At 41.2% G+C, this 14,020-nt stretch overlaps 1 protein-coding gene across 2 annotated transcripts in view; it reads right to left on the reverse strand.

Moving 5' to 3' along the window:
• Nucleotides 1-679: 679 nt before the first annotated feature.
• The window catches only part of grm5b (glutamate receptor, metabotropic 5b), a 73,814-nt gene continuing 60,473 nt past the window's right edge, over nt 680-14,020 (reverse strand). For both annotated transcript variants that reach the window (XM_017431013.3, XM_017431012.3), the window contains exons 16-18: nt 13,473-13,655; nt 12,730-12,896; nt 680-11,004 (exon numbers count right to left, since the gene is read on the reverse strand). In XM_017431013.3, the coding sequence (XP_017286502.1) occupies nt 9,930-11,004; nt 12,730-12,896; nt 13,473-13,655 (1,425 nt within the window). In that variant the 3' untranslated portion in view covers nt 680-9,929. The remainder of the gene's footprint in view (nt 11,005-12,729; nt 12,897-13,472; nt 13,656-14,020) is intronic.

Raw genomic sequence — 14,020 nt, forward strand, 5'->3', positions numbered from 1 at the left:
ACCTGGATGCGGTCGTCTTAAAACGACTCTAATGTCAAACATTTCATTCATGAATAAGCTACGTTACAAATCTTTACACCACTATCAGTCTTACAGCTAACTGTAGCACTTCCTGGTGCAGCCTGCACTCCTAGCAGGAATATTATATTTCTGCCAGATTAACCACATAATGCTAAACTAACGGCAGTGTGAAGATTTATAAAACAGTGTTTGCGCAGTAAAAATGTTTGACATTGGAGTAGTTTGAAGATGGCAGCAATCCACTTTAAGTTCAGCTGTTCACTTTTAATCCAGTCAGAAATAAACTCATAATTTTTCCAAACTCGGGTTGTTCAAAGAGCTATGTACAACAAGGTAAGATACTCATTGTTCACAATCCTTCCACGGAACCCCACTTTAAAATATCCGACCTATCCCTTTAGGAAAAAGACATTATCGCATTATTGTCCTACTTAGTCCTGCTTGGCATTTTCATCTGTAATGTCGACTAAAAGGACAGAATGTTTTTTTTCTGTTTTATTGTTTAGTCAAAATAAATAAAATTTAATGTTACGTGACCTAATTATGTCTGAACTGACTACAAAATTATTCCGTTCCTTCTGGCATCCAGAGGAGTTTAAACCTCGTTTGAAACTGTCAATGGCCAACACACAGTTGTTTACGCATTTTAAAAACCCTCTTAAGCTCACAGATTTGGTGCAGTTTATTCAAATCGTGGCAGTATATGATGTTGTTATATACAAAGAAGCATGACATGACAAGAAAGTCAAACATAGTTGTTGTTTTATTAACAACAATAATAATAATAATTCAAAGGTACTTTGTTGTACACTTACACAATGATTATCAATGGCAACAAAACAAGAAAAAAAAAAGTATTTTTTTTCCTCCACACACTCAGTATCTCTCTTCAGCACTGGTCTATGGTGGTCACACTATCAAAAGGAAGAAGAACAGCAAGAAAATAAAAATTCAGAGCTGTAAAGTAAAAAAATTAAGAGTTCATGTGACTTTCTTCCGTTTTGAGTCCAGCACTTTCTCCTGCCCAGCAGGTGACTGTTGGACTGCAATGAGTCAAACTACAGGGACTTTTGTTAACACCGAAGTACAGCGGCGGCACGCTGGGAGAGAAAAGTGACCCACAAAAAGAGTGCACGCATTTGTTCTCTTAACCAACGGATTCTTTAGACCTCCATCCCCCATTTTACTTGGCGAGCTTCAAATTTATGTATTTATTTTTTTGAATGGAGCTTTTGGAGGCTTGTGTATCTGCACTTCCTATCGTTATTCACCACTTAGGACACCAGAGGGAGAAAAGTACAGGTGAGGTGCGACGACAGAGGAAGCAGAGCAGACGGAGGGGGGGTGGGGGTGGGGGTAGAAAACAACAAGACATGCTCTCTGAAAACGCTGATAGTCTACTTAATGACCGTTTTTGTTTTAATGAAACCTTGTTAAAAATGTTTCGTATTGGTCCATATATCAGATCAACATGTTGATACAGTAGGATGTCAGCGTGAACCTTCATGTGCTCCGATGAAAAAGAAAAAATATAAATCTTAACTATACTTCCACAAGGCTGGTTCCTTACACAGAGACGGGTCTAGAAAAGCATCTTCAGAAAAATAAGCCAGTCTGGTAAAAGGGACAAAGAAATGGTTCAGATCTTTCGAAGTAGTGTTCTGTGCAAAGGTTATGAGCAGCTAATATCCTACCTGCTGTAGTTAGCACTTTAGATGACCTCAGTTTAATAAATACACTTATTTACGTAGAATTCTAATGTTATCAGAAAGTGCAAATAGCAGCATCAGCTAGCTAAAGCACTTACAATGAAGCACTTTTCTAGCAGAAACACCATATAATTTTTTGCCAGAATAACGACCCGTTTTAAATTTTAGCGTTCGCATCAACAACTATATTCTTGAGGTTTGAGTTGTTTTGAAACACCAGCAAATCACTTTTGACTTGTCTCGCTCGAACTAGCCATTAGCTGGTCAATCTGGTCAGAAATAAACCATTTTTTTCAAACTGAGGTTGTTCAAGGACGTATCTGCAACAGGTAAGATATTAACTGTTCATAGCATTTCCACATAACGCCGCTATAACAAATCGGAACTATCTATTTAATTAGAGATGAAAATGTGCTAAAAAAAGCAACATGCAATATGACTCTGCTGTGTCTGAAGCCCAACACCTGCTTTAAAATTCTCAGTTTTCTAATAGACTCATATTTGATACTTTCAAAGGGGAACTTTCTGAGTGAAATAGATCTTAAAGTAACCATACACAAGACCATCGTCCATCACACAAATATGTAGCATCAAATTACACTCTGCTAGTCTGAGCAAGGTAAAATAACCCAAACATCGAACGCTTCAGTGGGACGAAAACCACAAACACGTTTACTTTGGAAAATATCAAATTTAAGCCCTCTTTATCACATTGGCTGGATGCTGGCACCATAATGCTGCGGGCGAACGAGATTATTTTCATTCTTCAAAACACGCATCTCTCTCTGTATGGAAGTGGAGTTCCATAAAATTCCGATTTAGACTTTATCTACCTTTTAAATGAAAAAAGCTGTGGCACTTAAAGTGGAAAAAAAAAAAAAGAACCGTGGCACCGAGTGGAGGAGCAGATGATGAAAGTGCAGTAATAAAACACCAGATGAGTCTGGCGGAAATGCTGCAATTTAACAGGACTTTGCCGGTTTTTTAATAAGTAACATTCATCATAGAATTTCAGTAAGTCATTTTCCAAGTGAATAGTTACTTTTAAATTAATAAAGAAAAATATAGGCTATTAAATACTGCACCCCCAATAAAGGTAATTCAACTCTTTCCACTTCTGTTTTTATTATATTTACTGCAACTGATCGTCATTTCCTTTGATAAAACCAAAGCACAAACACAGCCGCTTCAATAATCTCGACGTAATTGAGGATTTAATGATAAAACCTCAGCTGTAAACAGATGGGAACGCAACATTAGGTTTCTGTATCGATGAGCTGTCTGTCAGAAATAATTGCTTTTTTTTTCCTGCTCAGGTTCCCCTCATCAGGAGGAGAACGCAACTTTCGAGCTCGTCAAATGACACAAGATAGTCGTGATCATCTCCAGCAGGCTAACATCATGTCTACGGGCGACACTCAGCCGAGTTTAACCATAAACACTTCGCTGAAAATCGACTCTCATCGGGGGGTGTTAATGTGGACTTTTTTTCCTCCTCTTTTGGTCCACGCCAGTTAAAACGAGATGATCAGCACTCGACGAATTTAAAACTGATGTCATCAGGATCTGATAGTTCAGATTTGTTTGCGTCAAAAAGGAAGAAAAAAAAAGAAAGAGCTGAAATATTTAGGTACCTTTTACAAACCATCAACACATAATATGAACATAATTCTGCAACTCGCTTGAATGTAAACCAATAAAATGCCTTAGAAACAACACAAACTTGCTAAATAACTTATCTCACTTTCTTATATATCCTGTAAGGAAATGAATAAAATAAGCACATGACTCCCCTTTCTTATTTCTAATATAAATATAACACAATCTAACCTCTTTCCCCCTCCTGCCTTAACTCTCAGTATAGACCTCTTTTTCTTACAGTCTGAGGAAACAATAAAACACACGTGCTCTTTATGCAGGGATAAAACCAACATTCAAATCAGCAGCGTCAGACAAACGTACAAAAATACTTGAGATTTTATTTTTTTACACCTAATCGTCACCTTCTAGGCCCTGGCTTTCTGTTAAATTCGCTGACTGCAGCGAAAGCCTCCAATAAGACAGCGTTCACAGCACCGATATGCATCGTGGGATGTTTTTCACACGGCACAGTTTAGAGTCTAAAAGCCTCGAGCTTCTCCTGAAAACGCTCCTTCAAAAGTAAGTTAGGACTTTTATCGATCGGCTGGGAAACACTTGATTCAGTCGTGTGAAGATCAGGAGAAGTAGATCGAAAAAATCATCACCTTTCAGAGTCCTTCAAAACTCGTTTTTAGATTTAAAGCTTTGTATTGCTTTAAAGAACTCATTAATAAATCTGCCTAATCCGTATAGAAAAACATCTCTATTTAACTGAGGTGGAAATGCATTTTTCCCTTTTAAATGCCGCTCAAGCAGACAGCATGAATGCGAGAAAACGCGAGCACCCTGGGTTTCGCTGACGTCGTCACCGTTACCAATCAGGTTTAGACAATGATGCTCTCAACAGTGTTCATCATTATGGTAATTACATGATAAGACTGTGACAGGGAGCTCCCAAAACAAACCTCTGCAGGTCGGCCCTGACAGTGTACACAACCATATGTCAAGTGTGGTGTTTACACAGTAAACATATGTCTTTTTTGTTCTGTTTCTGGATCGAATCAAATAAAAAGGCAGACGGGGCAGAGCGGCTCTGTGATTTCACCCGTGCAACAAAAAACTGCGTTGCATCTGTCAGAGTGCTCATTTTGGCAAATGGAAATAGAAATTATGGTTCATACCCCCTAAGTTTATCTCTTGTACATAAACTTTAACTTGGTACAGTAAACAAACTAAAAGCCATATTTTGTTATTTCACCAGTATTACAATGAAACAAAATGTCTGCAGCGTCCATCCAATCACGATGGGAAACTTGCCGCTTTCTCTTCACAATCAGAAGAAGTGAAATGATTTTCTGTGACTGTTTCATCACATCTCTCCATCCACAGAAAAGTCAGGGTCTTAAATACATCAGTGTCAAACCTGACAGGGAGCTTTGTGTGTAAATAAGAAGCATTCAGCAGCTTCTCTCTATCTAAAGACTGAGGCCTCCATCACCGCATCATCAAAAAGAGAAAAACAAATTCTCCCCCCCATTCTTGTTAAAAGGCCGTAAATCGTGTTGGAGGGGAGATGTGTGATACGATACCAGGGGGGACAAGACAAGGGGAACCATTTGATAAAAGCATAATTTCTCAGCCGAACGACAGATGACCTTGTCTGGATTAAAAAGAAAAAAATTTTTTAAAGTGAAAGCAGAGGGATTATCAGTCCAATTTGTTAGAGTGTATTTAGGAAAATAGCTTATCCAACAGCATTTGGGATAAAATAAAAAAATAACAAGCGGTGTGTCGTTGTCCCCCGTCGCTGAGGGCCTTGAGTAGTAAATGCTTTCAGTTTCCGAGATGACTGTTTGTCTGGACTAGATTTGAACAGGGAAAGCAAGTAAATTAATGGTTTTGGTGCAAGATATTCAAGTGGGTAGGAGTTATTTTGTGTATAAGAACAGAGGTAGTTTTATTTCTTTTTTGCTTAAGTGAAGGGGGCAGATTTAGGAATGTCTTTCAGGCTGAGCTAATCTGTGAGAACCACCATCTAAAACTGGTGAGAAAATGGTTTTTTTTACGCAACTTCTGTGTTTTGGGAAAGCCACCAGGCGCAAAGGCAGAGCCAGGGGGTGGTCAGTGGTGGCCACCATGGATTAATCTTCAGCCACCCCATTTTAGGAAACTCAACGTTTTATTTTGCTTCAAAGTATAGTTTCCTCAGATAAATGGGGTTTACATCTACATATATGGTTTTTGACATGGCAACCCAGTTTTCAATGGCGACCTTACTTATGCCTAGACTCAGCCACACACCAAAATGGAAATCATGGGGTGGAGGATATTTCCAAGTCCTCTCTTTGCGTTGCGACAAGGGACAAAAATAGTGGAGATTTCTGAAAGCTTGTTCTGCCACAACTTAAACAGTTTGGCTCACCTGGAGTAAAATCTTCATAGTAGCTAAAAAGATTCATTTTCTTAACGTATTGGATGAATGAGTGCACTGTAACTCTCCTCAGACTTTTAACACAACCATTCAACATACCCACACTGCAGACTCTGTGACTTGTTCCTAAATTACCACCTTACATGACCAAAAAAAAAAGAAAACCAATAAAAGAAGAGACAGGATGTAAGAGATAAATCCTGCTCTTTCTGCAGAGGCAGCAGCCCTGTCGAGCTTCACCCAGGAGGCTCTTAAAGGCAGCCGAAGTGCTGAAGCAAGCGTTTCGTCACTCTTTCAGCACATCCTGAACACTGACGGTGACAGCAGCAAACAAACCGTCTCCTCCCCAAAAACATCTCCACCAAACCACAGGTGAGTTTCTGACAACAGGTCACAGATTATTACGAAGAGCCGAGTCAAGGTGGCAGCGAAGCACAGAGAGATGTTTTTTTAAAGAAAGGAACCAGCTGATTATCAACAAATAGACTTTTTTTGTTGTTACTGAAGTTGAGGAGACAGACAAAGCAACGTCTGCGTCTTATTCACCACACATCAAACACAAAACGACAGCAAACTTACGATTCGTCCTTTTTCCAAGAGTGAAAATAAATGGTGTAAAAAAACGTCTAAATAAATAAACGCAGATTGGACATAAGACAAAAGGGAAAAAAAAAGAAAAGCTCAACCCCTCTACCCAACATCATTCTTAAGTTATCCTGCAGTGAAACATATAAAAAGTGACTTTTTGGATGGTTTAAAAAACTCCAGATGTGCACCTTGTATACACACAGATAATATTGCTTTTACACTAAAAAATGTGAAATATTTATCTAGAAATTATCCAAAACAATAGAAACAATTTACATTGACATTTTTTTTTTTTTTGCTCACTTTTTTTTTTTTTTTTATGAAATCACATATTTACCCACAACCCTAGTAAACTAGACAATCCTCACCCCTTTGGCACAATAATCATATTAATAGCAATTATTATTATTATATATTTTAATTACAAGACATCTGAATAGGATTGGTCACTCACACATTCAGCGAAGTAACACAGTTTCTCTAGTCGTAACACATATCGGTACTGTATGTTATAGATAAAAACATCTTTTTTTTACTCTTTTTTTTTTTTAGCTTTGTTGATATGTAAATAAATTAACTTTCATCTGAAACAAAACAAAACTGTCTTGGCATGCCCTTAATATTTACAGAATCACGTTGTCTGAGTTTGTTCTTGCTGGCTACAGTAGAGCACGAATGCCAAACAAAAATCAGACCATGAGCCGCATCAAATGCAGCGGAAAATATGGAAAAGATGACGGGCAACGATTTACCAGCAACAACCCAAAGCACTAATTTTTGCTTTGATTCCGCCTGGCTGATTTCTTTTAAATTCGAGTCAAAGATTTGCGTTTCGTGCATCAGAACCTTTTTACTTTTTGATTTCTGGGTTAGTTTTTTTTTTTTCTTCTTCTTTTCTCTGTGGCGGGAGCTGACAGAAAGCCGAGGCCTCCTATCTCTAAAACGTCTTCATTCATCGGCGCATTTTTATCTCCCAGAACGACTCAGGAAGTGAAAGAGTTGGCACGTGCAAATACATTCAATTTAAAGGCATACCCAATTCTTACAGAACCCAATGTGCCACTTCAGGTTTTGCAGTTGTTTGGACATCTATAAAAAACATTTTTTTTTTATATGAGGCAGGCGATTCTCTCTTCCTGCAAAACATCTCCTACAAAAAGCGTTTGAAATATTCTGCTATTGCCGGTAAGCTTTTTTGAGAAACTTTGTCAGGCACGACCACTCAGAGTTCTTTCTCCGATCCAGGAAGTGTGACACAAGGCCAGACCTGACCTTAAAGCAAGGGAACAAAATCTGAAAATGGGCTGATTCTTGCTGAGAGCGAGCTGAGAGTTTTGACACCGCTCTCATGCTTGTCCAGTCATGACAAAGGGTCCTGGAGTAGCCAGTTAGCTTAGTGAAAACAGCTGCAAACAGCTGCACACATTCAACTCATTAAATACAAATTTATAACTTTTCTGGTTAATCTATAGAAAAACTACAAGTGTAGAAAATACATTATTTGTTCGTGACTTTCTGGACGTATTGGCAACGAGCTGAGACCCAAAATACGTACCAGGCAAACATGGGAGCAGCATTGATTGTCCTCAGTAACAATAAAGAAGCAACTAACTTAAACATTTTAGAAGTTCATAAAAAAAATTGATTTTAGAAGTAACAAGGCCTCAGATTTTTTTTGTTTTTTTGTGGCAAATATAATTTACACAACAACCACAGTGTTATCTCAGCATTGGCACAGTGTTATTTTTCCTTCACCTACATGCAGGTAGGTTGATAATTTCCATGAATATAGATTTAGACAAAATGCAAAGAAAAATCTCAGTGGATAACAGTTAATAGACTCTTTGGCTGATCTAAACAAACGTTTTCTCAAAACCGAGCAGATTAATGGAGACAAGCCACGACTTGCTCGAACACAAATGTGTATTTTAAACTATAAATTCAGGTTTTATTTAACCATTTGACATGATTAAGTACTACTAGATTTTTAGGGATAATAAATATAAACAAAGAGACATTTTCATCATAAACTAATATTCAATATAATGCCTAAAACTTTAAAAACACGAAGGAAAAAAAACCTTTGCTCGCAGTCTCTGATGTTGGTCTCATCTAACTCTCAGCAAGACAGCAAGTTTCCCAAAACAGGGAAGCATTTATATAATGTTATGTCAGTGTTTGTTTGGCTCTGTGTTGCCAACATTTTGACTGGCTTTGCTGGATATCAGTCATTTTATTTTCAGTTTGCTAGTGGGAGAAGTTTTTGTGCCACTGTTTCCGCCCTCTGTTTCAAAAGGACTGCCCCAGACTCGGTGTAAATTTAATTGTAATTTGTTGAATTGAAAGTCACAAAACTTGGACAGCAGAGGACCTTCAGGACACCGAGGAGGAGTCTTTCTCACAGCTTGAATCAATCAATTCAAGTCCACTAACATTCAAGATGACTCCCACTGTAATTATTCCCATTCAAAAAGACTGTCTTTGATGAAACGGGGCTGCTACGTCCCGCTGACACATTGTGTCACGAAAATGCCACGACTGGGATCCAGCTAAGCCGTACAAAATGGACTGTTAAATGTCACACATTTGCGGTAAGCTTTGAGGTCAGATTTCACCCACTGATCTACCTGAGCGGGATCTGAGAACGGAAACGTCGATGATTAAACAAGGCCCGGTCTTGTCAGCCCCTTGCCCCCCCCCCCTTTTTTCTCAAGTTACAGACAGAAAGCTACAAAAAAGATTTGGTCCCAACCGCTTCAGGAATCATCATGTAGAAAATGTACATTCAAACTTTTGACAAAATTTACTGGAAGAGTAGAAAACACGGAAAAGGAAAGCCGCACGAGAAAGAGGGACGACGGCAAAGTTACGTGGTGGGAGCGGATCGAAGACGAAATAAAAAAAAAAAAGATGCCGAATTTGTCACAAAGTTACAGCAACATACAGCTTTCGTATGTTAACACCGTTCCCACAATGCACTTTTGTCAGAAGGATGTTGGATTTTACCACTGAAGAAAAATCCATGACCTCTCTTATAGTTAGTGTTTTTTTCCCCCCACACCTTATTTGTATGGGTGTGATCACACTTCTGTGTTGTTGTGTGTGCACCTATGAGCAAATATATACTATATGTGCCCTTAATCACCTCTGTTCAGTTTCTATAGGCTGAAGGAGACACGCTCCGCTGTCGTATCCCCATCACGTCCCTGCTTTTTCAAAAATACACTCACACCCACTAATGCACGCACACACTTTCTCTAATTAGTTGACAGCCGAGTTACCTTAAGGCCACTAGCTCCATCTGATTGATACTGAATAGACTTAAACTGTCAGGAATGATCTCTGCTGTTACTGATGCCAAAACAGCTCAGAGTCAGAGCGGCCATCTTAATTCATCACTTGTGAGAGACAGCAAGAAAATACGACACTGGCAAGCCTCTTATACTTGTGTCTCACTGTAAACATGTAAACACAAACACAGCTTGGTGTCTTCACCAGGCAGCCCTCTACTTTTACTCTGGTTTTTACTCCAAACAATGATGAATGGATTTCAGTCTCATCTGTCCGCTTTCCTCTCGTCTTTACTCATTTTGACTGCCTCACAGTGAGGATGAGCTCTGACTGTAGTTTCTGAGTGTCAGTCTGGTGTACCTGGGCGACGGGGGGGACGGGGGAGGATGGGAGGGGACTGGGGGGACGTACAGACCCGTCTCTGAGATCTGGGAACTACTGCTGGATGCCAGAGAGTCACGGAAGGGCGACGGAGGAGTTAAAGCGATGAGCTCCTCCTCCAGCTCCGCCCTCATCAGCGGGGAGTCGGTGAGGCAGGTGGCCAGGTTTCCTCGCATGGGGGAGAGGGATGGGGAGGCGTGAGGGTGAGGGGGCGGCAGGGGGTAAGGGGAACGAGGGAGAGGGTGAGCGAGACAGCTGCCCCGGCTGGCCTCGACGTGGGGGAGGGGCTGGACGTCAGCGTAGGTGGTGAGGGTCGGGGGCATCTGGATCTCACGGGGTAACAGGTAGGGGTCATGGGGATGAGGAGAGGGCGGCGTGTGTTTTTGCGTGTGCGAGTGCGAAGGAGAGGAGCAGAGCATCATACTGTTGAGCTCGGAGATGTTGGCAGTGAAGCGGTTCACCACACAGCTGATCTGATCCATCAGTGAGCTCTGTGGCACTGCAACGCAGTCGTCCACGACGACCAGGCGGCCGTCGCTCCCAGCTGCAGCGGAACCGCTGCTGGAAGGCCCGCAGCTGCTGGCGCCGCTGCCGCCGCTGCAGATGCTGCTGGAGTACTGAGGCGCAGCGGCCATCTGAGGCTCCTCCCCTAAGCTCGTGCCGATTCTCTGGCTGACAGTGCTGATCGGTGACGGCGTCTGCGGCCGGTATGTAATCGAGTAGTGCTCTTCGGCTTCCGACAGCTCGTACAGGGTTTTATCCACGGCGCTGTCGGGATGAGTGGGCAGCGAGGACATGGAGGGGAGCGACGGCAGAGGTACATGCGGCGGCAGGTCGGCCCCGCTACAGTACCGCTCCTCAGAGGTTTTGGAGAAGGGCTTAATAACTGCAGTCTGATTGTTCTCCTTTTTCTTGATGTGGAAGGACAGCCGCTGCCACAGGTGGTTGCCATGTGAACTGCTGCGCTCTGTCTGGGCCCAAGAAACAGATTTGCCATTGGAGCTGCCGAAGAGCACGAAAACAGAAAACAGAAAGGAGAGGGGGGTTGTTAAGAGCTGGGAGGTAGATTAAGAAATTCAACACTCTTTATTATCATTCTGTGACTAAATAGTAATCATGCTAAGTAATGAATATATTTAAATAAAAACATTTCCCTGGAACCTTGACTCAATCAGCCTTGACTTCTTGTCATTACTTTTTGTTCCTAGTCTAGCTATATCCAATCTTATTTTTATTTTTTTTCTTTAATTGTCCACAATGTATTGGCTTTTTAACCTCTGCTGATTCTGTAAAGAGCTTTATAGGTTTTCATTCACCCGTTCACACACACTGCCTTCTACTATATATTTTTACACCATATACAGGACTTTTATGTCTCACTCATACACGTATGTGTATCGGGGGCAGCAGGGGGTTCAGTGTGTTGCCCGAGGACATTTTGGCTGGGGATTGAACCCCTAACCCTTCAAGTGAAAGACCCTTGCAAGCTTTTATTCTCCCAACCTTTCACTGCTTCACCTCAGCCACAAAGCTCTGTCCCTTGTTGCCCCTCCATCCTTTTGTCAGGTTAATTAGTGTGATTAATTCATAGTGGAAGTCCTGATTAAACCTCACACCATCATGATTGGGGGTAAAAGGACTGGAATTGCCCTGGTGAGTGACATACCCGCACATCCATATGTTAAATGTGTCAATTATAATCTGCAGATAAGACGCTCTGTGATCACCTCATCAGAACCCCTACAGACACATGTTGCACATACGAAATCAGTGCTGGACGGATAGTTTCTTCCAATAAATCGTATTCATCTCGGAGACTGATTTTAAGGTCTGGGGAAGGTAAGCTACGCTTTTATCAGTAGTTCAAACATTTGACTCAAACATGGGTCAAACATTTTATTACTTCAAAAAGTTTCTTTTCCCTCAAGTCTGCCTGATTCATCTCGGTCTGTGCCTGCTCAGTCTGCACTGACAATGACAGCATCTCAAACACAACCGCTTCCAGCCCCTCGCTGAAGAGATGGACAGCCCTGCCTATTACCACCACCCACAGAGGACGGTAGGACCAAAGAGACAGAGCGGGGAAGGCAGGAATGAGGGGAACAAAGACTGAAACACTCCTGCTGAAACACTCCTGACATTTTTTTTTTTTTTTTTATGAGGATGACTGAAATCTTGCTAGCCAAGCAGGGTGAGCTGGAGCAACCTGCTGACAAATGAAAATGTGCTCCTGTCTTTTCTCTCGGACAAGAGGCTATGCGTCACTCCTTTTGAGTGCTTTGATCGGTTCCCTGTCACCGTGGATAACAGTGGATAGCCTGAAAAGTGGGGTGCAAGAGCTATAATGTCCTCCCTTTTTTTACACTACTTCTTTGGTCCTTTTATTTGACATCACTTCAGCCCTTCATTTCTCTCTCCATTCATCTCTTTCATTTTGTGTATTCCTCTTTTTCACGCCATGTTCTCCTGCCTCTCCTCCTTTGTCATGTCTCCATTAGGCAGTTTTCTACAGTTCACGTTGGGATCAGAAAAAAAAAGTCAAGTAGATTCAAGGGAATACAGATAATAAATCTCTCAAAATGTTCAAACACAAAGAGACCATAACTGCCTTCTTAAGAGGGGCCATTACAGAAATTGGTCTTGGACTGTAACTCATGAGTAACCGGGCATTAACCTGGGCTCCAAGCCTCTAGGGGAAACACAGTCGGCACTCACACACAGATATACCTGAGTGTCTCTGCAGTCGAGCCTCTGCGTTTCCACAGGTTAACCAGGCTGGAAGAACGGCTGGCAGCCGAAGACGATTTGCCGTCGCCCACGTGCATGCGCACCACCGTGCTCGTGGTAAAGGCACTGCGCACGTTTCGCTCCGGTTTGGCCAGAATGATGTACACCTGATATTAGATAAATATGGTTTAGTAGTCAGGAAAAAAATAACAGGGCAATTTAATGTCATCTGTTCGAACAAAACTCTCTTTTTACCCTTTTAATTAAAAAAATTGATTACCCTTGTGGCTTACGTTTTGAAAGCAGAACTAAATAATAAAGCCAATTCTCAAAAGCAGCAGCAGCAATTAAATGTTCTGACCAACTGCATTCCCTGTTTAAAGTAAGGTCTAAGTTTCACAGATATATTCAAAGCTCACACTTTTGACTATCAGTTCTGCTTTTTTATCCTAAGACGGTCAAAACAGTAGAAACTTGGTTACATTTTGTGTAAATAGACCTAACTACTAAAGAAAATATCAAATAAAAATAATTAAAGCAGTTTCTGAAACAGAACTGCAGTTATTTGAGGGTTGTTATATATTCTGTTCTGATTGGGATTACAGCCAAACTAGCTTTAAGGTTTCCTCCTATTCAAGACTGTTTACCACTTGAAATCCCTTCAGAAATGGGTGCACTTAGTCGCTTAAAGTAGAGGCCGTGGGAAAAGATCGGAACAATAAAAAGGAGAACTTCAATCTTACCTTGGGTACAAACATGCAGCATAAAGCCACAGTGGCACTGAGGCTGACACTGAAGCACATGGTGATGATTTTGTAGTTGGAGCCAAAGTAGATGGGCACAAAAGCCAGCCAAATGATGCAGGTCGTGTACATGGTAAAAGCAATGTACTTGGCCTCGTTAAAATTAGCAGGAACGTTGCGAGTCTGCGAGAAAGAGGGAGACGGTGTAAAACGGCAAGACAAGAATTAGTAAATATTGCCACAACTCCTCCGTTTTCTTCAGCTGTTTTGTTTATTCTCCCTCAAATTAGGAGAATGGAGCAAATAAAGTCCTTGTTAGCTTGTGAGAACAGACCACACAGTCAGGAGAAATGCTTACACAATCACTTGAAACTGCTTTGGCATCGCAGGTATAATCTCATGGCTAACTTAAGCTGACTGTGTAAGTGTGACAGGTGAAACACAGGGGCAATAAACCCAAACCACCTGAGTCACGTCGATGTCCTCAGCTGCTGTGTTCAAAATGCTACTTGATATGTTTAATGCTGCATCTCTGTTCGTACCTCAGC

The sequence above is a fragment of the Kryptolebias marmoratus genome, linkage group LG2 (genome assembly GCF_001649575.2).
Source record: "Kryptolebias marmoratus isolate JLee-2015 linkage group LG2, ASM164957v2, whole genome shotgun sequence".
Lineage (NCBI taxonomy): Eukaryota > Metazoa > Chordata > Actinopteri > Cyprinodontiformes > Rivulidae > Kryptolebias > Kryptolebias marmoratus.